We start from the raw sequence: 22,624 nt of genomic DNA, 5'->3' as shown, positions 1-22,624 counted from the left end.
AATATACTTTCTGCATGTCTGCTGCAGTCATTCATTCTGCTTATTTCCAGTGGATAAAAATCAGTCCATGGTCATCTGATGAGCACATAGGTGCACAGTTCGTTACTAGTCAGTTGTCTGATTACTGTGCTGTGACTGTAACAAGCATTACATGGGCTTGATATCACATGCCCATAGACTGTATATCACACGGCCATGGTTGGATTTTTATCTACTAGAAACTAGACAGCCGTAAAGCAAACCATGAGGAATTGATACAGAAAGTATATTGGAAAATTGCACAATTTTTCATTGCACATGTATTGCATGAACAGTTCTCAAACCAACTAAATGGCCGGCATATGATACTATAATATCAGGGATGGGACCAGAGACAACCAACTGATGTCCCCGACAACAGCATTTTCTCTAAAGAAAAAACCCCTAAAATGTGTATTCACAAGATACACAAAAAGAAAAAATTACCTGGCACCCGTATTTATAAGACCCCAGAGGGGGCTGGAGGTAAACAGTTGCAGCTCTTGCCCGGACACCAACCAGTGAGGTGGTGGAGGTTAATGAGCAAGAAAATAAAAACCCGGGATATCTCTAGAGCGCTACTGTGTGGCAGTAAAAAAAGAAGCCAAATACATGCTAGCAGATTCCCATGCTCTGACAGTTCAGGACATCTTGGCTTGAGGAAGACGCCAGTTAGGCGTCGAAACGCGTAGCCTACTTTTCTACTGTCAATTGGAATCAATAAAGACTCATTTATTTGATTTTATTTTTGCATGTATTTGGCTTTTTTTTTTTATTGCCACACAGTAGCGCTTTATACATATCCCGGGTTTATATTTTCTTGTTTATTCACAGGATAGGTCATCACTATCCAATGGTGTAGGGTTCATATGTTGGATCCCCAGCTGATCAGCTGAAAACCTCTTGGAAGTAAAGGCAAGAAGAAAAATGTAGTCAAATAGAGATAGAAGTCACTCTTTTCATTTGATCTAGAATCTGTTCCCACAGTTAGGTGAAAACATATTTTTGGAAACTTTAGTCAACAACTATTGTAATGTATTTGTGTAAAGATTTGCCTATTCATTTAAAATTACAAATATACAAATTTAAAACTAACGCTAAGGCCCTATGTAGTGAAACGCAGCCAAAAAAAAAAACCGCTGCGGGGGAAAAAAAAACTCAGCGAAAACACCACTTTTTTTTGCAGAGTTTTCCAATTCCGTTTTTGCTGAGTTTTTCTCTGTGGATTTTCTTCCCTTATTAAACCTATAGGAAAAACGCCAGTGTTTCCGCTGGTATAACTCCTATGCTGCGATTTTCAAAAACATGGGTGTTTTTGAAAATGCAACTTTTCCACAGCAGATTTTTTTTGCCAATGTGTGGATACAGTTAACCACAGAAAACGCTATGTTATCACGTGGGGCTTCATCTTAACTCACAATTTTGCTGAGGTTTCCAGATCGCCACTTGATTCTTAATGGTATTCCCCATAAAATAAAAAATTTGGACCATCTCTGCATTATGTTGTTCCTACACTTTGCAAAACAGATGTCAGATGAGCTGGCAGATCTTCTGTAAGTGGTTTATCTACCAGATAGCTCCTGCTAGGTGTTGAAACAAGTGTAACAGCATATAATTGCTTCAATACACTCTTACTTGTGGCATACAGAGCAATCTTTTCATTGTCTTTGTGTTTCAGAAGGTTTTCTGCGTAATTCAGGCGACTTCCGTGAAACCACTCTGGAATGTCAGCAATGCCTTTGGATCTATCAATTACCTGTAAAGAAATATAACTTCTATAAAATCACAAGCACGTCACAATTAAAAATCCTGAAAATCAAAATTACCATCAACATACATAGTTGTTTGACGGGGCTGTGTCCCTCCAATTAGAACCTTTCGTTGGTCACCAGACACAGTCTTGTACTTTTAGTGCTACTTAAAGTACAGACCTGTGCCTGGTAAACAATGCAGACATAGCGCTCTCAGTATCCAATTTTCCTCAGTCACATATGTCTGTAACAGTTTTTTCCTACCTATATACTGGATTGATAACATTCTGTAAGCTCTCACAGCTTACAGTGTAAGAAAAGTTCACATATGTTTGTATCTACTTGTGTTATTGCTTAGGATATATTATTCACAGACAGCAAGCAGCTTTCCTTACTGGGCTCATATAGTTGTATTTTTCTGTGTGAGGAATTATTGTAGCTGCATCATGCCCTGTATTTGCAGTACAATGTCTCTGGATCTCCTATATCATGGTCACTTGGAATTTTCTCCGCTATTTGTTTGCCTTGTTAGTTACTTCTGGCAGAAATACATGTAAATACACTAGTAGTAGCAATTGAATGGGGAGAGTGTCACACTGCCCCTTACTATACACGGACACAGCCTTAGGAAAAAGGTAAAGTCTTCTGCTGCCATAATAGATTCTAGAGGCAGAAAAAACTGATAGGGAACCACGTGGGAAGGCTTATACAGCAAGACCCTGAAGACTCACCTCTGCAGGAAAGACTACAGCCTTAAATAACCTTGCTGCCACCATCCGAACAACTTCAACCTTCACTTACAAGGTACTGTCTCCATTCACCTTCCCTTAGATTGTAAACCCTTCTGAGCAGGGTCATCTATCTTTCTGTAGCAATTGGTCGCTGTTACGGTATATTCACACAATTTTTTGCAGGCTGTTTTTGAGGTGGAATCCGCCTCAAAAAAATGCCTCCCAATCATTTCAATGGAAGTCCGTAGCAGGTTTTTTTTCCCTCTGGCTGATTTTTTCAGCTAGAGGGAAAAAAAGCGACATGACTTGTCTTCTGGTGGATTCCACCTTGAAAAAGCCAACAACAATGGTGGTAAAATATAGTAGACCTGAGTCAAGTCTAAATTCAGTCTAACATAAAACTAGTATAACATATCCTGAAACTTTTTCTGCAATCTAATAGCATGACTGCAAATTTTTGAAGAATTGAAATTCAGTCTTTACACAGGAATTCCATTATCAAAATACTACATACTATCACTAATGGCAATCTGTATTTCAAAGGGAATCTGAATTGAATCAGCAATTTGTATTAAGAAATGGAAAGGAGTTTGTTTGTATCCTTTCACCAAGGAGACAAGTAATTCTCTAGGGAGCTGAACACATTTCCAGGTTGTTTTAATGGCAACATCGTGAAGATGCTTCATTTTAGATGCATTAAAAGTAATGGCAAAATTGTTCCACTAAAAATAACAAGGCCTCTTTTATTCTAACCATGCTTTGATTATATTTTACTACATGTGATAATTCATCTCCACAATTTATTTATTTATTTATTTATTTTTTAAAGACAAATCTGTAGGATGTTATAGGAGTTTTAGACATCATCAATGTCAGTTTGCTTAGCAGTGAATGGGAGTGGAATTGCAGTAACCAGGGACTGCGTGCTTTGGGTTTGGACACTGCTATTTCTAGAAGTCATGGTTCCCAATATCAGTTGATCAGTATGGGTGGCGGACCCCCAATGATCATCTATATGTATTTCTTCTACATTTGAAAGAGAACACACACCTGAACATACATACAAAAGACAAAGCCATTTAAGTCCCAAAATTCTGGATAGCTGGAATCAGTCAGTTCTATACACTGTAGAGATTGTGTTGGATTACTGTAGCTCAGCTCCCATTCAAGTTAATGCGAGCTAAACTGCAATAACAAGGAACTGCCACTATACAGTGTACAGATCTGTCTGCTTCCATCTTCATACACAGTGCCAATTCTGGCAGCTATGGCTTCCAATATAAGGTGATGGGTGGCAGAGCCAGGTCTATCTTGAGGAAAGGGTATTGATATGTGAATCCCATACAACCCCTTTACATTTTAAAGAGATGACATACCTCATCATACATACGGGAGTAAACAATTCCACTGAAGTCCCAAAATTCTCCCCAAAATTCTGGATATGATTCCACCGACCACTGGTACAGCTCGTTGTAGTTAGCTAGAACAAGGAGAGAATTTAAAAGTCAATGTTTTTGAGAATACTATACGTATATAGTATGTGATTATTCCAAAAGAAAATAAAAAACAAAACAAATGTGTTAAAAGTTATTAGTAGTATAGTGTATATGTAACATTCTAATGTACAGACAAATATGTATAGAATATAATATATTTCTAATCATATTTCTGCTAATCAATTTTGACTAATTGTAAAAAAAATTTTCAAGCTTATAGCTCTCGATTTTAATTTTCATATTTTTGCTTAAAGAAACGAAGAGTTAAAGTCGTTTTCAGATAAATTATTTAAAGACAAAAAAAAGTGATGAAATAAATTTTTCTAATTGAGACCAAATAAAAATGTCCTACTCTTTTGTAAAAATGTATGACCAACACAACCTCTGTTGCAATCCATTTCTTACTGATCTTGGTCATTTGCCGTTTATTGTGCACATGACTTCAGATGTTAGCCAAACCCACCATGAGCATAGTTACATAGTAAATGAGGTTGGATGAATAATGATGTCATCGCTGATGACAGCAGCATTTGTCTGTACTTTATTGACTGCCAGAGCTACCAGGAGGAGGGAAGGGCTGGTCCTGATCACCAGATAAGCCAGTACCTGGTTCAAAGCAGTAACTGGAGGCAACAGCAGCAAGGGATGCATAGGGAGGGTGAAGAGACGAGTAAAAAGTGCAGTACATGTGAATGCTTTATCATTAGCATAATGCAGGAAAAACTGCATGCTTTCAAAAGAAGGTGTGGATTGTTTTTTGTTTTGATTTTTTTTTAATGCATTTAGTTTTCTAATAAAACTTTTTTTTTTTTTAGCAAAACTGCAACATATAAACAGACATTCTCAGTCATCAATATATATGTTTGTCTATGTAAAGATATACACATATGTAAGTATGTATACTGGGCGTGAATATAAAACGGTTAAGAGGAGTAGTGGGTGAGGTTGGGAGGGATCTCCCTGATAAAGCTCAGACACTCCCACAACCAGGAACTATGCACCAGGAAATATTGCATGAACAAATGCAACATGAAAATATGAGGGCTAGAGTATCTGCCTGTAATTGCATTTTTTTTTAGTCCCAGAAAACTGTAGGTAAACAGATATTTTTAAAGGGGGTCTGACAGCAAGAAAACCACCATTAAACCAGTCCCAGTACCTTATAGCACTCACTGCCATGAGCACTATCCTTTAATTAGTTTGCAGGGCGATATTTCATATGTAAATTGTATACAAGTACATTGGGGTGTGGCCAAGCAAGGCTGAGCATTGGAATAGGATCTTGTTGCAATCCTCTGCTTCATTCTGAGTCACGTCTCGGCTGTGTGAGGCGCACAGTACAGCGCATGCGTGCCTCACGTCATCCTACACTCAGAAGCGGATGACTCTGGCTGTGGCATTCCTAACAACAGTTTCATGATTCGGATAAAAATCCGAATCACGATTCTTTGAAGTGGTGAATCAAAATTAATTGATAGCACAGCCTTAATTCACCCAATCCTACTATTATAAATTTGAACGTTTGTATGTTTGTTCCTCGCAAATACAGCTGAAAGGTTTTAGATAAAATTCGGCACAGTTTGTAACCTCGAATAACACATAGGCTACTTTTTATCCCAGTAAATGACATGTTATGAATTTATGTTCATATACTATATTAAACTGCTCTTGCAGAAGCTTATCTCACTAATTGCACTTTACTGATAACAGACCTGCCTTTATCTCTCTATGTAAAACACACAGCTAACTCTTTAGTCCATTGTGTACATGTATTTGCATATTATCTGATCTGATCTAGCAGTGTTCTCACAAACCTCTTTAAAATTGGCAGTTTGTCAATTTTAGACATGGTGTGTGTGTGTGTGTGTGTGTGGGGGGATCGAATTTGTCACAAAATTCTAAAACAGTGAGAGCTATGAAGGTAGCCAGAAGTCACAGAGTTCTCCTCAAGCGGAGTTGAGGGGGATAATCGACGCAAACAACACACTCACATGGCATCCCAGCGAGCTGCTGAGATGCCAGAACAATCACAGGCATGGAGCAAGTTCAGCGGCAGGCCGACTTGAGAACTGCTAAAACACCGAAGCAGGTGGTTCATCGACAACAACACACATTATGTGGCGTCCCAGCGAGCTGCTGAGATGCTGGAACAATCACAGGCACGGCATGAGGAACGAGTTCAGCAGCAGGCCAGCTTGACAGCTGCCGAAATGCTGGAGCTGGTGAACCATGGATGGCAGCAATTTGCTGAATATAGATATAAATATAGATACCAACAACACTCAGACGAAGTCGCAAGCAGAGGCTATTATATAAATGTTATAAACATGACTGTAATACAACACTGGGGTATACTGAAAAACTACCAATGTTTTGTTCAAAGCAGCAGAATAAACAGGAAAGCCTTTACTCTTGATGCCTTCTAACCTAATAGCAATATTTTATGTTTACATGGCTAAGTGCCTTCATTGCTACTTTTGTGGTTTAACTTTTCCCGTACTAACATGTTATCTAAGGTTATGTGGTCACAGAATTCACAGTCTAATACATTCTAAAGTTGCTGATGGATAATGTTCAACCTCCTGATTCATGTGCAAAATCACACCTGGTCAATCTGCCACATTAAAGAGGCCTCAATTGCAGCCCTGAAGCAATATTGGTCAAGTTTTGACAAACAATGGGCGCCTATCCTCATATAGTGATTGTTTACAGTGTTGCATTTAAAGAGGACCTTTCATCAGATTGGGCACAGGCAGTTCTATATACTGCTGGAAAGCTGACAGTGCGCTGAATTCAGCGCACTGTCGGCTTTCCCGATCTGTGCCCCGGGTAAAGTGCTATCGGTCCCGGTACCGTAGCGCTTTACATTCAGAAGGGCGTTTGACAGTTAGCCAGGGACGCCCTTCTGCCCAGCAGCGCTGTACAGTGTGAGCGGGGAGGAAAACCCCCCTCCCCTCCTGATAATACTCGTCTATGGTACTGATAATACTCCCCGTTCACACTCTACAGCGCGATAGGCGCTGCTGGGCAGAAGGGAGTCCCTGGCTAACTGTCAGAAACGCCCTTCTGACTGTAAAGCGCTATGGTACTGGGACCGATAGCGCTTTACCCGGGGCACCGATTGGGAAAGCCGACAGTGCGCTGAATTCAGCGCACTGTCGGCTTTCCAGCAGTATATAGAACTGCCTGTGCCCCGGACCATGAAAGGTCCTCTTTAAAGTAAATCCTGGATGCAAAACAAATGGGACAGATATATTAAGATTGGCATATTGTTTGCTAGTCTTAATAAAGTGCCCAATTGGTGCAGAGACCAATAGATTTATGAAGAGGATGCAGCCACTTCATAAATCAGACAGACATCCCTGTGCCAGAACTGATATCTACATGTTAAGAACTGGCATTGATTTAATTTATAACTCACGCCACAAAACTGTTGAGAGTCAAATCTGTCAAGCCGAGGCATCCCTACAATGTGGCAAGTGAGGCTTAAATCAGGGCTTGTGGCACAAGAGTCATGCACCAAATGTGCGCCATAATTTCAACCCTCTACACCAGAAACATGGCTGGAAGGACTGATGAATTCCCACCTTGTCCCAACCCTGAAGTTGTCCATACATGGTTCTGTCAAAGAAAGAAGGAATAAACTGGTCCCTGACACCTCTAGCGGCAGGTTATTTTACACTAGAGCTCTGGCAGTCTCTTATAATGGTCCATCAAGTTTCTGTCTGTCATTTTACAGAAGAAAACTGTGTAGAATGCAGTGTTATTTTTGTTCAGTGCTTTTGATAGTATATGTGGCAAAGGCTCCTCACAGACCCTCCAACACAGAAGTGAAGTCATCCTCCTAATGCCGAGTTCACACAGTTTTTTGGCAGCGGATTTTGACTCGCTCCCAACTAGGCCCATACATTTGGAGCGGAATGCTACCTTGGAATCCCATCGTGGCTAGCCGTGCATAATGTTCACACGCTGGCATGACTCCCTATTCTGCTCTTCCCTGCACTTCTGCCTTATGTCTGCAAGTGATTGAGCCTCAGTTGGTCACGTGGACCCATGTGACCGCTGAGGCTTAATCAGAGGTCAGTCAGAAGCCCCAAAGAAAACAGTTGTGTAGGATCCCAGGACAGGAGAATAACACTTTTTTTTTTTTTTTTTTTATTAATGTTTGCTCACCTCATCTGGACCTCTACTAATAATACTCGAGACTGAAGAGACCCCAGAATATAATAGCAGTTTTGGTTCGGACAGGTATGGTCAGAATGAAACCGCCTGATGAACCTCACAAGACGATTCTCGAGAGGCTCATCCAACATACACTCATACTGTAAAAAGGCGAGCCCTAAGTAATCACCATTAATCATAATCAAGGTAAAAAGCCAGATTTATTGCGATTTTGAACACCCAGCCCTGTGCAAGTGTATTTTACCTTCATCTCTACAGACACAGCTTTTATATGTGCATGTTGTTACCAATATAATGGTTTGGGTGAACAATGATACAAAGGGATAGTATATAGATCAGTACAGAGCACACACGTAGTAACAATAGGTACATAAGCTGTATATAAAGTATAATATCTAAAAGTAAAAACTAATACAGGCAACAACAAGACCAATTAAAGCTAGCTATATAGCACTGTGCAGACAAGAGTCAGGGACTAGTAATTTTGAATGGGTACACTAAATTAAATTCTATAAAATTACAGACAAGAGAGGGATAGGTTAGACTTTTCAGGGACTGGACATTATAAATTACATGCGGGTGCATGTTCCTACCCGAATAGTCCCTCATAAGTCTCCTACTTTTGGAGACAATGGTGGAACTGTATCATAGAGGTGCAGTAATACCCCCTAATAAGCGGTTACGTGGGTGTTCTCACTCTGTTCTTACTTGTATTATAGTGCATATAAATATATCTTTGAGTGAATGGTTCCCTTTAACTTAGCATAGGAAGTCAACTGTCTAGCAAACAGAAAGACTTGGTGAATATGGACAGACCAGTCATGTGTTTAATAGCACAACACATGAATACAAGATCAAGTTATGTCCCAGGCTTAAATGTCAATTATGCCTCTGAAGCAAAGAATAAGGACATATGGACAGAGGCTGACTGAGTGCTAAGCGATTTTTAATGAAAGAGCATGGCCTACAATGCTATTAGTAGCAACATTATCTCATTACAGGTGGATAAGCTGCCTTTGATTAAGGATGAGGCTGCAAGAAATGACCAAGAGCTGTCAGCAAACTTTTCTTGTCTCCATCACAACATTGCAGAAACATGAAAAAAAAAATTTAAGTGAAAAATCCAAATAATGGCGCACAAATTTATCACAACCTCAGAATAATTTTGAAATGTTGCTCCAAGAGTTAAAGAGCTGATTTATTAAGACTGGCATTCTTGGTCTGCACCTAATCTATGACATGGTACACGCTGAATCATAAATTAGGTGCATCCTCTGTCTTCTGTGAACCTTAGCCCAGAAAACTATACTAGCTACTTGGTGGTGTAGATTTCTGCCACCATTTGCAACAGAAAAGTGGCGCAGATAAAGGATAAATCTGATGGGGTTAATGGCACCGCCCCAACACACCCTCACCACGTCCTTCTTAAAGAAAGTGGTATGCAGTGTGCAAAATTTAAAAAGTTGCAACTTACTTAAAATTGTAACAAAGTTTAATAGGCCCCTTAGTTTATGTCCCCCTTGGATGTGTAACACAAATAAATAGTTGTACTCACCTTCCCACGCTCCCTTGCCGCTCGCTCACTCCACTGACGCCGGCACCCAGAGGAGTGTCCAGGGCCAGCGTCAGGTTGCTATGACAGCTGGAAGCATTGCGCTGGCTCCCCAGCCTGTCAGTGTTTCACTTGGATTGCAGCCTATGGCAGGTAGACTGCAATTGAAGCGCCCGTTTTATGCAATGCACTGCATTATACCGGCGCCTCTATTGCAGGCTACGCAGCCAAGGCTGCAAAAGAAGCGAAAGACTGATAGGCCGGTGAGCCAGCGAAAGGCTTCCGGCTGGCAGGTGCCAGCGTGGAGAGGGGACATGGCTGCGCTGACGTGTTCAGGGGGAATGTGGTTGATCCCTGGGGACACCGACCTGTGGACACCACCCCCCCGGGACACCCCTTCCCCCCCCGCTGCACTGACCTGTCAGGTGGTGTGTCGGGTGCAGCAGCCTCCTCTTTAGCTGTCTGCAAAGTGAGTGTGTAGGCGGCCTGGGATAGCTGCAGCGCCGGGACCATGTGGGCTGCCGCCATCTTCCTCACCGTGTCCCTGCTCAATCGGCATGCCCACATGCAGCCCCCAACGTATGATACTTCAGCTCTGGCTCCATAGCCCGTCCACACCCAGCCATGCACCAGTAGGAGGTGCGTGGACAGACCAGCGCTGGCGGAATGCCAGCTGCTACAGCCGAGTCGGAGGATTCTTTGGAGGGTGACGGTGGTGATTTGGGGTGAGTGACCCACATTTAAAGTAGCCTATTACCTTTTCATGGGCAATGTGTGTGTGTGTGTGTGTGTGTGTGTGTGTGTGTGTGTGTGTGTGTGTGTGTGTGAAATTTCAATAAAATCCATTCTGTGATTGAGGAACAAACATCCAAACACACAAACCCACAAACATCCAAACTTTCACCTTTATAATATTAATAGGATTCTGTTTAAAGAGGATCTTTCATGTCCTCGGGCACATGTGGTTTTATATACCGCTAGAAAGTAGACAGAGCACTGAATCCAGCACACTGTCAGCTTTCCCATTATGTGCCCCGGGGCTAGAAATATCCTTGCCATTATAATGGCAATGATCTCAGTCCACTGTCAGAAGGGCGTTCCTGACAGTCTAGCTCAGCTGTGAGGAAAGCTCCCCTTTGACAGTACTCGTCCATAGCCCTCTACTGTCAGAGGGGGCGTTCTTCAGTTCCTTAATAATAATAAATTTTATTTATATAGCACCAACATATTCCGCAGCGCTGTACAATTTGTAGGGTTCAAATACAGACAGAAAGCTACATTACAAAGAAAGTCGTTTCACACAATGGGACTGAGAGCCCTGCTCGCAAGAGCTTACAATCTATGAGGTAGAGGGGGTGACAAGAGGTAGCAGGGGCGGTATTGCTTATGCAGAGGTCAGACACTTTTGTAATAGAGGTGACTGTCATTACACAAACATAAAACTGTATGAGCAGTCAACAGTCATGTCCTTTAACATGTGGATGGAGCTTGGACAGATAAAGTTATCTTGAGATGACATCATATCATGTGGGGAAATGTGGGAGCGGGGACAGAGGAGGGTTAAGGGTTTACGTTAGACATTGTGATAGGCTTGTCTGAAAAGATGCGTCTTTAGTTTGCGTTTGAAGCTGTAGAAATTGGGAGTTAATCTGATTGTCCGGGGTAGAGCATTCCAGAGAAGTGGTGCGGCTCGGGAGAAATCTTGTACACGAGCATGGGAGGTTCTGATAATAGAGGATGTAAGTGTTAGGTCATTGAGCGAACGGAGGGTACGGGTTGGGCGGTAGACAGAGATGAGGGAGGAAATGTATGGAGGTGCGGCATTATGGAGAGCCTTTCATTCCTTACCACTCAGCCAAGATGCTAAGCTGCGAGGAACAGTCTCACAGTCTCTTACTGTTGCTTACACGTTGGGATCTTCAGTGCCCACTTGCCATCTGTGTCATAGCAGCAATGTTCCATTGAAGTGTATGAACATGGAACAAACAATTGTACCGAGCGACCAAATTCTGTCCGCTCCAACAGTCCTTTTGGAGGTATTGACAGTTATGAACTGGAGCACTGATGAGCAGCAGGAAACCCAACACCCACACCAGGTGATATAACAGGGATAAACAACCAGAATTCGGGAATAACACTGCACTGACTCCAAACGTGTTTAATTCAAACAACGCACTTTATTGGATTTCAAACACACGACGCCAGCGTTTCAGGGATTACCCCTTTATCAAGTGTACCAGAACAATACACCAGTATCCTATTGATACATAAAACAGTAAAAAACCACATTACCACATTTTATTATTGTATTTTATTATGTGGTAATGTGGTTTTTTACGGTTTTAATCCCCGAAACGCTGGTGAAGGCGTCGTGTGTTTGAAATCCAATAAAGTGCTCTGTTTGAATTAAACACGTTTGGAGTCAGCGCAGTGTTATTCCCAAATTCGGGTCGTTTATCCCCATTGAAGTGTATGAGACCCCTGTCAATTTTAAAAGTAATGGCCTAGCTGAAACCTATGCAAACAATTTTATAATAGTAGATAATCCCCTTTAAGCTAAGGCCACACATAGCAAAATGCAGATAAACGACTGTCCAGAAAATGCTGCAGTGGAAACGCAACTTTTCACTGTATTCACATTTTTTTCCTTCTCCCATATAAGTCTATAGATAAAACGCAGTGGTTGAACAGGTAAAGTTACCAAGCCACATTTTCAAAAACCCTGGAGTTACTAGACCAGTGTCTCTTAAAGGGAGTATCTCATTGGTGTCAGGGGTTTTGAGATAAAGACATGCCTGAATAGCCTTTAAAAAGGTTATACTACTACTACTATCTTCTCTTTTTAGATTCACCCCGCCATTCTGTTGTAATCCTGGTTAATAACTTTATGTAAATGAGCCCGCAGAGCACCACAGGGCGTTCCCAGAGCCTCCGAGAATCCCCCTGCGTCATACCTTTCATTCAGCCCCCTCCAGTGCTTGTGCTCCAGTCTAGCAGTTCAATTCTCAGGCATACTGAGCAGAATGCTCAGCTCTCCAACAGCTCTGATTGCAGGCATGATTGCAGGGAACTCTGACATTACAGCTGTAAAAGTTACAGCAGAGGTGCCGGTTGGTATGGTGACCGTTCTGAAGCAGAGAGGCGCCATTATAGTTACAGACCCGGCATCCAGACACCGGCGCGGGTGCTGGGCCGCAGCATCGCCACGCTTATAGCAGGAGCAATGCTGTTAATTTGAAACTGCAGAAGTACTTACGGTACTTCTGCTAGCAGACCCGGAACGCAGATACACGCCGGGTGCGGGCCTGAGCTTAAGTGGCCACGTCACCAGGCGTGTGATGGACTGGGGGGGCGGGGTCTGTATTCTGGGCCTGCTAGCAGAAGTACCATAAGTACTTCTGCAGTTTGAAATGAGCAGCATCGCTACGCTCCTGCTATGAGCGTGGCGATGCTGCGGCCCGGCACCCGTCCCGGAGTCTGTATGCCAGGTCCAGATGCCGGGTCTGTAACTATGATATTGCTGAATTACCATAATTACCCGATTATAAGCTGAGGTGGACTTTTTCAGCACAAAAACTGTGCTGAAAAACTCGGCTTGTGTATATACGGTATATAAATATAGTTATATAAAAAAAAAAAATTCTTGGAGTCATCATATTCTAATACCTGTAACTTTTTATATTTACATGCCTTTTTCTTTTCTTTTTGGCAGGGCCAGATGTAGTTTAGGGGGAATGTACAAGGACGGAAAGTGGTCCCGAAAAAAATAAAATAAACAGTAGCACCATTTTATAGGCAGGCTCAGTGCAAATAGACGGAGTCAATACAAGTAGGCAGGGCCAACATAAGCAGCTCCTCCATGTAATGCAGTCCTGTGTAAAGTAATAGAGGGAGAGGCAACAGCCCCATGTAAGCTACCATGGTAGTCTGAAACTGTATCTTACACAGGACTGCTGCCTCTCACTCAATGTAAAGCAGACATTTTTGTTACACAGAGCTGCCTTCTTTATATGTAAAGGCAGCAGTCCTATGTAAGTAAAGTTAAAGGAAGTGGGGTCAGGATCAGCAGCCTCAGAGGGGGTAAGTGTGAGGAACACTCCCCCAGTACTAGTCTATGGACGAATACTGTCAGGAAGCGAGGGGGCGTTCCTCACCGTTCAGTGCTATTGACTCTACTCGTTCCTCACAGACTGTCAGAAATACCCTTCTGACAGTGAAGAGCTACGATAAAAGCATTGATAGCTCTTCACCAGCGGTACATAACAGGAAAGCCGATAATGCACTGAACTCAGCGCACTGTCCGCTTTCTAGCGGTGTATATTACACCACAGGTGCCCGAGGGCCTGAAAGGTCCTCTTTATTAAACAGTGTTATTTACCTCTCTTAGGCTCCGCCAGTCTTCGGGCCTCTTCTTGTCTCAGATGTAATGAATGACGTCAGAGGCCTCTGTGATTTAAGATGTCTTTAAGACCTGAAAAGGGTTGAAGACCGGCGTTGGAGCCCAGGAGAGGACAGTAACACTGAATATTATGTTTAATCACCTCCCCTGGCCCTCCACTCATTATACTCTGAGGTCTGAAGGGAAAAACTGTAGGTGCAGAAGTGGAACGCAGTTATGGTGACATCAGAGCGTCATCCAAGTGCATTCTGTAATGCATTCAAGGCTATGGGGACTTCCGATCCATTCTGATGACACAAAGTAGGATAGGACCTGCTCTGCTTCATTGGAAAATAATGTATTGGAAGCCCCCATAGACTTGAATATATCACAGAATGAACCTGGATGACACTTTGACGTCACAAATGCATTCTGCTGCAATCTCAGCCCCACATTAGATCCCCACTTGGTCAGGTGCTTTGGGCCTAGGTCAACAGAAAACCCCTTTAACACAATTATTTCAATCTTAACACTGAATGGTTTCCCTTTGTGTTTTGTTTTTACACCATTTATTGATAAATATAACAGATAGCTGATGTAAAACAAGACAAAGTTCTTACACTAAACGAGCAGAATGTTTTTTTTTGGTTATTTTTTTTAATGAGTTACTAACTTCTCCAATCCAATGCACCTGCAGTTCAGATCTTTAGCAGATCCCTGCTGGTATCTACTTCCTGGTACATTTGGACACAGCAGGGAATGCTGGGGGGGGGGGGGGGGGGGAGATCACAGCAGCCAATAACTGGATCACAGCAGCCAATAACTATAACCAATAATGTGATGTCAGTATGTAAGATGTCAATGGCTGGACTGGCCGCCACAAACATGTCAAGTGACCTGACATCACACCATTACATACAGATGATAAATAAGGACACTTACCAGTGGCACATGAATGGCAAAGTTTCAAAAAGTCACCATATACAAAAATGAAGCTAATATATGCAACACCTGGTTTACAGAATAGTCAGAAAACATACCTGGCTTGTAACCCTTTCCCACAATTACCCCTGGGGCTTTTTTCATGTATTTATGGATTGTGCATTATGATTGCACACCTAGGTTACAGAATATGCATCAACCATGTCTGACTTGTAGTCTTGTCACAGTTGTCCCTGGGGCATTTGCTTCTTATATATTCTGTGCTATAAAGTTGCACACCTGTACAATGCCCATGAGGCTAGTGGCGCCCCCTACTGTGATAGGGCAGATAGTGCTGTGATGTAGGAACCTCCAGTGTGCAGAGCTGCTGAGTACTTTCAGTGTCACATGCTGCCCAGCTGTCACTCTGCTCAGTATCACTCACCCAGACTGAGCCCATGATTCGTGTTCACCCTGGCTCTGAACTGGTCCATCTGAGTTATTTTCTTGGAATCAGGGTACCACATCACTTTAGACTCCATGATCTCCTCCATGGGCTCCTCCTTCTTTGACATGCTGGATGTGTCTGTGTGTCTAGCTCTCTCCTTCTCTCCGCACCTACTCTGACACGCTCTTATTAACTCGCTGAGTAGTGACTGTATCCCTCCGCGCACTGGTTATCAAATAGTCCCTAGTTCCTGACCTGCCAGTTTAGTGACACCTCGTTACCTTGTCTGCCTGTGTTTTAATAAGGTTAAATTTAGGAATTTTAATAATGTTTAACAGATGAAGGTCTGCACTTGAGAAATAGTCTGTATTATGTAAAAAGTGACATTTTGTAACAGTATTCAACAGGGTGGGATGAGGTCAGACTGGGAGTGGACAAGATTTTGCAGCTGTCAAGGCTATGTTCACATCTGGGAGGTGGTGTCCGATCTTCTGGACCTTTGCAGTCTGATAACGGACAGCAACCGAACCCCAGAGACCACATTGAATAATATTTTTTCACAGACATTGTTGGATAAAAAGTCATTCTGGATTGTTGGATGCTGCACCAGAGCCTCCAAACTTTAATGCGGCGACCTCAGTCTGTTCTCACGCCAATGTAGGGCGACCATTCGGGGACCCTGTCTCCTATTCCGCTTCATATGTGGAGATAAAAGTCAAAACAAGCAGGCATGCAAGCATTATAGTCTATGGGGTGTGTAACTTTCCGCAAGAAACCGCTTTGCAAGTGGATGCGGTTTCCATTTTTCACGTACCCACGCGGACCCGAAGAACGGAAACTCGAAAGAGTATACCTATTTCTTTTCAGCGAATCCATTTTCTAAGATTGATGGCCTATCAAAGTCTATAGGGCCATACTGAAATGCCGAGCAAGACAATTGCTCTGCCTCTGTATTGGTGATCTGCAGGTTTACTAGGTGTCAGACACCCATAGAACGAATACTGATGGCCTATCCTTAGGTTAAGCCATCAATCTTAGAAACTGGATAACCCCTTTAAAATTAAAAATATCCAAAACTATCTTGTAGCCAGCATGTTTTAGAACAGTAGGGAACAATAACCACAATATAAAGGTCAGTGCACACAGTTTTTTTGGTGCTGATTTTGAAGCGGATTCAGCATCAAAATCAGCGCCAAAAAACTCTGTGTGCACCGACCGAGGGTCCATTCACACAGAGGAAAATGGCGCTGAATTTGGGTGCTGAATTTTTCGTGCTGAAAAAAGTGAGGCGTTTTTTTCCGCATGTTTTTTGGCACAATGTATTTTTTTGACAAAAAAACACGTAGAAAAAAGCATTGCGCAAAAAAAGCTTTTGTTCAGCGCGGAAAACTCTGCACCATTTTCCTCTGTGTGAATGGACCCTTACACATCAATTTTCAACACCTTCATTGGTTTTTATTTGTGCCTCTGTGATCTTTGGTCACTCATGCAGTTCTATTATGTAGATGTAAGTGTAATTCCTAACAACAAACACAAATAGGCAAAACACCAGTCTTGACAAATCTCCCCCCACTATTTTCCAAAATTGCCTTTAGAGTGATTTTATATCTGATATAGGGTAACTAGACTGATCCTATGCAAATTGGAACAATCTCCATACAACACTACAATATTTTGTTGCTATTTAAATGGTCGCTAACTTTTCAGACAACTTAGTCTCATAAAGCATGTGATTCTGGACCAAATGTAATTCACTTTAATAATGTGTCTGCTTTTCTGCCTGAACCGCCTCTCTAAGCGCTAGTTCACATGGGGCAAGTTGGCAATGGATTTTGAAGCGGAGTCTGCCTCAAAATCCACTGCTCCCATTGTTTCTCTATCGCAGCCAAAACGCTCATCGCTCTCTGATGGAAGAGTGCCTCTCCTCCCTCTGGTTCTGATCTTGTAGCCCGAGTTAAGGATGTCTGTAGTATGGAGAACTTGATGGCCACACTTTACCATACTGTTGAGGCATTCCAGGCTATATGGTCACCTTGGGACGCATAGTGTATTTTGAATGGTCTCTGACTCCTTCCCCTTCCTCCCCCACCCCCTTATTTCCACTCTCAGGTTTTTGTGATGTGTATACATTCCCAGTCTACTTGACAGTATGTGCATTGCTTCACGTTCATGTTTTTTTATGTTTTCAACTCTTTTGTTATATTGTATTTTATAAAAATCCTTTCAATAAAAATCACAGTTCAAAAAAAAAAAGTGCATTGGATGAGGTGGCTCCCCCTTCCAATCGAAAAGTTCAATATAGGAGGCAACCCTGTCCGCCTCCATCTCTAAGAGCGGGGAGCGCGTCATCCCTCGGAGCTGCTACTGCTGCCCGGCCTGCAAGTGTCTGGAGTGCTTGTTCATACCTCCCAACTTTTCAAGAACTGAAAGAGGGTCAAAATGTGCGGCGCGCTTAGTGCGCCGTGGCAATTTTAGCCCCACCCACTTTTGAGTTGACTCCGCCCATTCTCATTAATTTTTCATGTGCCCGCACACAGTATAATCCTCCTACAATCACCTGTAAATTATATGTTCCCCCTCTATCTCTCCCCCAGTTTCATATACACCCTTCATCTGCCCCCAGTTTCATGCCCCCCCTCCATCTCTGCCCCCAGTTTCATGTCCCCTCCATCTCTGTCCACAGATTCATGTCCCCCATCTCTGCCCCCAGATTCATGTCCCCTCCATCTCTGCCCCCAGATTCATGTCCCCACATCTCTGCCCCCAGATTCATGCCCCCTCCATCTCTGCCCCTAGATTCATGTCCTCTCCATCTCTGCCCCCAGATTCATGCCCTCTCCATCTCTGCCCCCAGATTCATGCCCCCCATCTCTGCCCCCAGATTCATGTCCTCTCCATCTCTGCCCCCAGATTCTTGTCCTCTCCATCTCTGCCCCCAGATTCATGTCCTCTCCATCTCTGCCCCCAGATTCATGTCCTCTCCATCTCTGCCCCCAGATTCATGTCCCTCCATCTCTGCCCCCAGATTCATGTCCCCCCATCTCTGCCCCCAGATTCATGTCTCCACATCTCTGCCCCCAGATTCATGCCCTCTCCATCTCTGCCCCCAGATTCATGCCCCCCATCTCTGCCCCTAGATTCATGTCCTCTCCATCTCTGCCCCCAGATTCATGCCCTCTCCATCTCTGCCCCCAGATTCATGCCCCCCATCTCTGCCCCCAGATTCATGTCCTCTCCATCTCTGCCCCCAGATTCTTGTCCTCTCCATCTCTGCCCCCAGATTCATGTCCTCTCCATCTCTGCCCCCAGATTCATGTCCTCTCCATCTCTGCCCCCAGATTCATGTCCTCTCCATCTCTGCCCCCAGATTCATGTCCCTCCATCTCTGCCCCCAGATTCATGTCCCCCCATCTCTGCCCCCAGATTCATGTCTCCACATCTCTGCCCCCAGATTCATGTCCTCTCCATCTCTGCCCCCAGATTCATGTCCCCATCTCTTCCCCCAGATTCATGTCCCCACATCTCTGCCCCCAGTGTCATGCCATCCTCTCCTTCATCTACCTCCAGTTTCACGTTCCACCTACTAAGGTACACTAGTACACATTACACTTACCTTCTCCTTCGCTCCCCCACTGCTCTCTATGCGCCTCTCTCTCTCTCACTGGCGCACAGTTGTAGACGTGATGTGACGTCATCACATCTCGTCTACAAGCCAGTAGGCAGCGTTCAGCGGCAAAGCAAGGAGCTGATCTGGGTCAGCTCGCTTCAGCCGCGTATGTGTTCAACTCAGATCTGCGTCCTCACCGGAATCGTGAATGTCCCGCGGAAATCGGATCGGTTGGGAGGTATGCTTGTTCACAGTGCAGGCTGAGAGTCGACTCTCAGCCTGCACTGTGAACAAGCAGACATCGGGGATCTCTGGTTGCTTCCCGCAATCGACGCATACGTCCTTTGCGATCGACCGGTAGATCATGATCGACGTATTGGGCACCCCTGCCTTAAATGAACCCTCCACTGTTCACGCCCCCACATTACCCCACACAATATGATGCCGTTTCAGACTAACTTTATATGTCCAGGTATAATCTGCACATTAAACGACACGACAGTTTTATGTTTGTGCAATGACAGTAACCTCTATTATAAAATCGTCTGACCACTGTATAAGCAATACTGCCCCTGCTAGCTCTTGTGTCACCCCCTCTACCTCATAGATTGTAAGCTCTTGCGAGCAGGGCCCTCACCCAGTAGAGTAGGGACCCACTATAAAGAGGTCGCCGTGAAGTGGCTAGTGGGCTTATACACCTTGATCAATATGTATACTAAGAACCTCATGTTCAGTATTGTAGAATTTGCTGAGAAGCACTACTAGATCAATGTATAAGATTGGGATGTGCGGGCCATGTTTTTCTCTTTTTGTATATTTCCGGTAAGTTTCTTCCTTCACCATTTTTTTTTTGTTTTGCCTTGGTACCAGCACTCCCCCCATTTTGCCCAGGTGTTTTTAATTAGCAGGAGACTGCAAAAAGGGACCCACCTACTAGCTCTCAGTCCTCTGACTGGGGCAATATGGTAAGGTGAATTTTTGAGAGCTGTTCACATGGTGTGGTGTTGCATGGTGTCTGCTGCTTCTGTGGTGCAGTGCCCATGGGGCGACGCGGCCCGGAGCCCTGGGGGCTTGGTCTGGTGGCAGGGGTGTTGCCGGACCGCTGGGTCGCTCGCCCTGTGGGCGCCGTGTTGCGGTTGTGGCGGTCGCTGTGCGGCACCACACCCAGTAGAGTAGGGACCCACTATAAAGAGGTCGCCGTGAAGTGGCTAGTGGGCTTATACACCTTGATCAATATGTATACTAAGAACCTCATGTTCAGTATTGTAGAATTTGCTGAGAAGCACTACTAGATCAATGTATAAGGTTGGGATGTGCGGGCCATGTTTTTCTCTTTTTGTATATTTCCGGTAAGTTTCTTCCTTCACCATTTTTTTTCTGCACATTAAACGACACGACTGGTGACAGCTCATACAGTTTTATGTTTGTGCAATGACAGTAACCTCTATTATAAAATCGTCTGACCACTGTATAAGCAATACTGCCCCTGCTAGCTCTTGTGTCACCCCCTCTACCTCATAGATTGTAAGCTCTTGCGAGCAGGGCCCTCAGTCCCATTGTGTGAAGTGATTATTTATTTGTAATGGATCTTGCTGTCTGTATTTGAAGCCTACAAATTGTACAGCGCTGCAGAATATGTTGGCGCTATAGAAATAAAATGTATTATAACTATTACTTTTCAGCTTTCAGGTTAATAATTCTATTATGTGACAATGTAAGTATATAGCACAGCTAAACTAGACGAGTAGTCATGCGCTGCACATCCCAGATAGTGCTATCTCTGTGATAACTTGCACTCACTATTACCTGCCATTCAGAAATATTTACCTATTACCTAACAACTCCTATCTCTTCACTGGCCCATTCAGCACTGAGAGGCGGCCCCGGCACTGTGACGAGGGCGGCGGAGGGATATGGAGCGCACGCATCACAACACACAAGCGCTGATTGGCTGACGTGACTCTGGCTCCACATCAGCCGAGTGCTTGCTGCGTGCATGTGAAGCTGTCAGTGAAAAGAACCAATGGTGTAAGAGCTGAGCCTGCGTCTCAACCAATCACAGTGAGCGCTTGGTGGGGTGCGCCCTGTCAGAGTGGAGCGTCGTTATGTGTTGCAACAGGAAGAGCCCGCCTGCCAGTGTAGCATGTAGTCCTGCCCCTGCTGCTGTATGAATTGTTAACCCCATGAAGCTCACGCTGTGGGCGAGCAGGGCTTGTGGAGAGACTAAAAGTTGCAGAAAAAGTACAACTACCTACGATGGCGCATGCGTGTACACCTGTGCAGGTCTAGCTTCTATATGGACGTCTATATAATGTTACTGAAGTTTATTAATAGGTGTAACAAGCTGGAACAAGCCAGCAGTGTGGAGGTTAAACTATATGCACCTCTGCCACATACCTGCTGTGGTGGGATACTAGTGAAGTAGACAGCATTGTTTTATTAAATACAATATTATACCTGCCAACATTTAAAATGTCCACAGCCATATGGTATGGCAAACACAACACATAATAATCTGCCTGAAAAGCCTCAGGTGTATCCCTGGGGAGCGTGATGGGGCCCTGGCATCAGGTGCCACCATAAAAGGGGCAAGGGTCCGATACTGAATCATCCGATACTGCGTTCAGGGAGTCCACTTGGGAACCCTGAACGGAATACCGAAGACATTAAAAATTGGTTAGCCAAAAAACTACATGGACCCCATAGCATACCTTCCAACCATCCCGATTTCCATGGGACATTCACAATTTCGGTGTCATGTCCCGCGGTCCCGGTCGCCGGGAGGTATGTCCCGATTTCAACTCAGACTTGCGTCCGAGGATGCAGGTCTGAGTTGAATACATACGCGACTAAAGCGGCGCTCTGACTAGAGGATGTGTAAGTGCGATGTGATGACGTCACATCGCACCTACAACTCTTTTAGTGAGACTGTGGAGAGAGCGGCGGGGGAGCGTTGGAAGGTGAGTATAAGTGTTTTTTTTTTTGTATTAAACATTGAGGTGGAACATAATGAAGGGGGCCCATGAAACTGAGGGAAGAGATGGGGGGACATGATTCTGGGGGCAGAAATGGGGGGACATGATTCTGGGGGCAGAGATGGGGGGACATGATTCTGGGGGAAGAGATTGGGGGACATGAAACTGGGGACAGAGATGGAGGGGGGACATATAATTTACGGGTGACTGTAGGAGGATTATACTGTGTGGGGGCACATGAAAAATGAATGTGAATGGGCGGAGTCAACATAAAAGTGGGTGGAGCTAAATTTGCCGTGGCGCGCTACACCGCACACTTCGTCCCTCTTTCAGTTCTTCAAAAGTTCTTCAAAAGTTGGGAGGTATGCCCATAGACTATCATGGGGTCTGTGTGTTTTCTGCGCGGTGTCGCCATGAATCATGCAGAGAGAATAGTGGTGCTTGCGGTACTTTTCTTTCCGCATGATTTGTGCGGACACTGTAAGGAAAATATGTACTGATGTGATGTTTTGTTTGCTGGCTGAACTGCTCACAGGCAGGGGAGGTAGGGAGCTTGCAAGCAAAC

At 44.0% G+C, this 22,624-nt stretch overlaps 1 protein-coding gene across 1 annotated transcript in view; it reads right to left on the bottom strand.

Annotated features, from left to right (window-relative positions):
- AACS (acetoacetyl-CoA synthetase) overlaps positions 1–15,659 on the bottom strand; it is a 66,639-nt gene extending 50,980 nt beyond the window's left edge. Inside the window, exons 1-3 of the mRNA XM_075274953.1 lie at positions 15,475–15,659; positions 3,877–3,980; positions 1,654–1,774 (exon numbers count right to left, since the gene is read on the bottom strand). Of these exons, the coding sequence (XP_075131054.1) occupies positions 1,654–1,774; positions 3,877–3,980; positions 15,475–15,604 (355 nt within the window). The 5' untranslated portion in view covers positions 15,605–15,659. The remainder of the gene's footprint in view (positions 1–1,653; positions 1,775–3,876; positions 3,981–15,474) is intronic.
- Between the last annotated feature and the right edge of the window lie 6,965 nt (positions 15,660–22,624).

Source organism: Leptodactylus fuscus, chromosome 1 (assembly GCF_031893055.1).
Source record: "Leptodactylus fuscus isolate aLepFus1 chromosome 1, aLepFus1.hap2, whole genome shotgun sequence".
Classification (NCBI taxonomy): Eukaryota; Metazoa; Chordata; class Amphibia; order Anura; family Leptodactylidae; genus Leptodactylus; species Leptodactylus fuscus.
The sequence above is the reverse complement of the archived record's forward strand: the minus strand, read 5'-3'. Positions and strand labels throughout refer to the sequence as shown.